At 38.6% G+C, this 2,532-nt stretch overlaps 1 protein-coding gene across 1 annotated transcript in view; it reads right to left on the bottom strand.

The window, feature by feature from the left end:
- The window catches only part of LOC128247091 (circadian locomoter output cycles protein kaput-like), a gene marked incomplete at its 5' end in the record, with an annotated part of 44,079 nt that overhangs the window by 24,877 nt on the left and 16,670 nt on the right, over positions 1–2,532 (bottom strand). The window contains one exon of the mRNA XM_052965916.1: positions 1,275–1,474. Coding sequence (XP_052821876.1) covers positions 1,275–1,474 — 200 coding nt within the window. The remainder of the gene's footprint in view (positions 1–1,274; positions 1,475–2,532) is intronic.

The following is a 2,532-nucleotide window of genomic DNA, read 5'->3' as shown; positions in this document are numbered from 1 at the left end:
TATATATATATATATATATATGATATGTATATATATATATATACTTTGATACCTTGATAAGTTTCGGCCAGTATTGGCCTAGGATATGTCTAAGTTGATAGCACCACGTGCCAAAGTCATTCAAATCAGGAATCGGACAACATGGCCCACTCGAGGAGAGAGTTATTGTTTACGGAGACATATCCGGCTGTAGCAGGTTTATCCAGGATTTTTGAAGGAACTTGTCCAAAGACTTCTTGAACTTTATGGGGTCTGTCACTGTTTTAATGTGTTTTGGTGTAATGTTAAAGAGAGCGGGGCCAAATGAGGTGTAATAATAATAATAATAATAATAATAATAATAATATCCTACGTAAAATACTGTCTATGTGATCTCAAATTTTAAAGCAAACATAATTTTCTTATGGTTTCTTAAACATTCACTTGAACAAAACTGTACAAATCCAAATATATGGTACCCTAGGCATAACACCTACATGAACTTCTAACTTGTTGTCTCTTGAGGTCTCTGGGTGAGACTTGGATCCAACTTGTACAAATGCAAAATAAAAGTCAAACATAAAATAATAATAATAATATATATATATATATATATATGGATGTACTGAATTTTCAGGGTTGCCTGACGATCCTGTGCATCCACTGGTGAAACTCTGAGTAGCAAGTGACCTTCGTAAAGGTTAGCTGTCCTGCTAATCTGAATATCTCTTTGAAAATCAAAGAGGATAACTATGGATAACTGCTTCGAAGCTTCCATCATGTATATACAGATTGCAAGATCATATTTATACCAATAATAATTGGTGCCCTTAGTTTGATAATCCGGCTCAGCTTGGATTTCCAGAGAACCACCTAACATCTACATTACAAATACAATCTGTAAGTGGAAGAGTAAAAGTATACAAGACATTTCCCAAGTTTAAAATGTAAATTAGTTTTTGTTATCTACATTTAAATGATGGAGTTTTGTATCTTTGTTAGAAACCAGCGCCTTCTTCAGGGGAAGAATTCAGATAATGAAAAACTGCAGAGAACATACATGCATACATACATACATACATACATACATGCTTACATAAATACATACATACATACATACATACATACATACACACATTCACACGCACTCACACACACATGGACGTGTGGGTTTACAAACCATGGAAAGAGTACTCAATACGAAAGATAGAGCATCTGTTATTGAGTTATAGAAGCTTTAATTTATAAAGGTATATCATGTATTTTACTAATAATGTAGTTTTGACTGTACTCACCTGGCATCTAGAAATATTAGCTTCAAGTCTAAACTGGCTCTGAACATAAACATATTGTTAAACATTTTAATCTCTGTTACAGCGCTAGGTGGCAGTGAATGGCCGACAGCTACCAGACCGACATTTTGGTAGCATCCGTCGTATGGTGAAATATCCATTGTGTATTGCTTGATTTTCAAGTAGCCACTACAATGAATCACCTGTGGAAAAAACGAAAAGAAATAGCGACAGGTTAACATAGTAATTTCACTAAAAGGAAAACAGGCTTTAACGGCCTTTCAAATTTGAGTTCAAATTATGCATGTCTTTGGTTCATCGAATAGTTTATGAGACGTCTTGGCGCAGCCGTTTTTACGCCGCTTATTTGGCGTCGCTGATTCGACGCCGACATATTTGACATTAGACATTGTAATGTTTCTCACATTCTCTACCCCGCCCCCTCTATATATATATGTATCTGTGTGTGTGTTTGTGTGTGTGCATGTATGTGTGTGTGCTTGTATGTGTGTGTGTGCGTGTGAGTAAGCGTGTGTGCGCGCGCGAGCATCTAGTTACATTTGTATATGTGTAATAATGTTTCTTTGCCTCTCTCTGACTAAATTTAGTATCTGTATCTGTACATTTCTGCGCACGCGTGCATGTCCGTGTGAGCCTCAAGTGCCAAAAAGTACGACCGTTGACACAAATTCAGCCACGACAAATCATTAGTGTCCGAAAAGCGGCGCCCAGTCGTCCTATTCTGCATGCAGTCGAGGGAAGATGTTTTTTTATTATAAAAAAATTACGGAAAATGTTTGTCATTATAGTTGCATATAAGTCGACAGAATCGTTAACATGCCGGACAAAATGCCTAGCAGTATTTCTTCCGGCTTCTTGCGTTCTGGGTTCAAATTCTGCCGGGTTCAATTTTGCATTTCATCTATTTGGGGACGATTAAATAAAGCATGTCAGACACTGGGGTTACTGTAATCAACTGGCCTCCACACCCACCCACTTCCCCAGCATTTCATGCCTTGCACGTAAAATAGAAAGAATTAGAGTTGCATACGCATGCGTATGTATTTTTGTTTGTGATTCCTTCAGTGTGTGTAAGCGTGTGTGTGCGTGACTGTGTGTGTGTGTGCGTGACTGTGAGTGTGCGTGCGTGTGAGCATGTGTGTGCGTGCGAGCGTGTGTGCGCGTGCGAGCGTGTGTGTGCGTGTGCGAGCGTGTGTGTGCGTGCGAGCGTGAGTGTGCGTGACTGTGTGTGTGTGTTTAA

The sequence above is a fragment of the Octopus bimaculoides genome, chromosome 2 (assembly GCF_001194135.2).
Source record: "Octopus bimaculoides isolate UCB-OBI-ISO-001 chromosome 2, ASM119413v2, whole genome shotgun sequence".
NCBI lineage: Eukaryota > Metazoa > Mollusca > Cephalopoda > Octopoda > Octopodidae > Octopus > Octopus bimaculoides.
The sequence above is the reverse complement of the archived record's forward strand: the minus strand, read 5'-3'. Positions and strand labels throughout refer to the sequence as shown.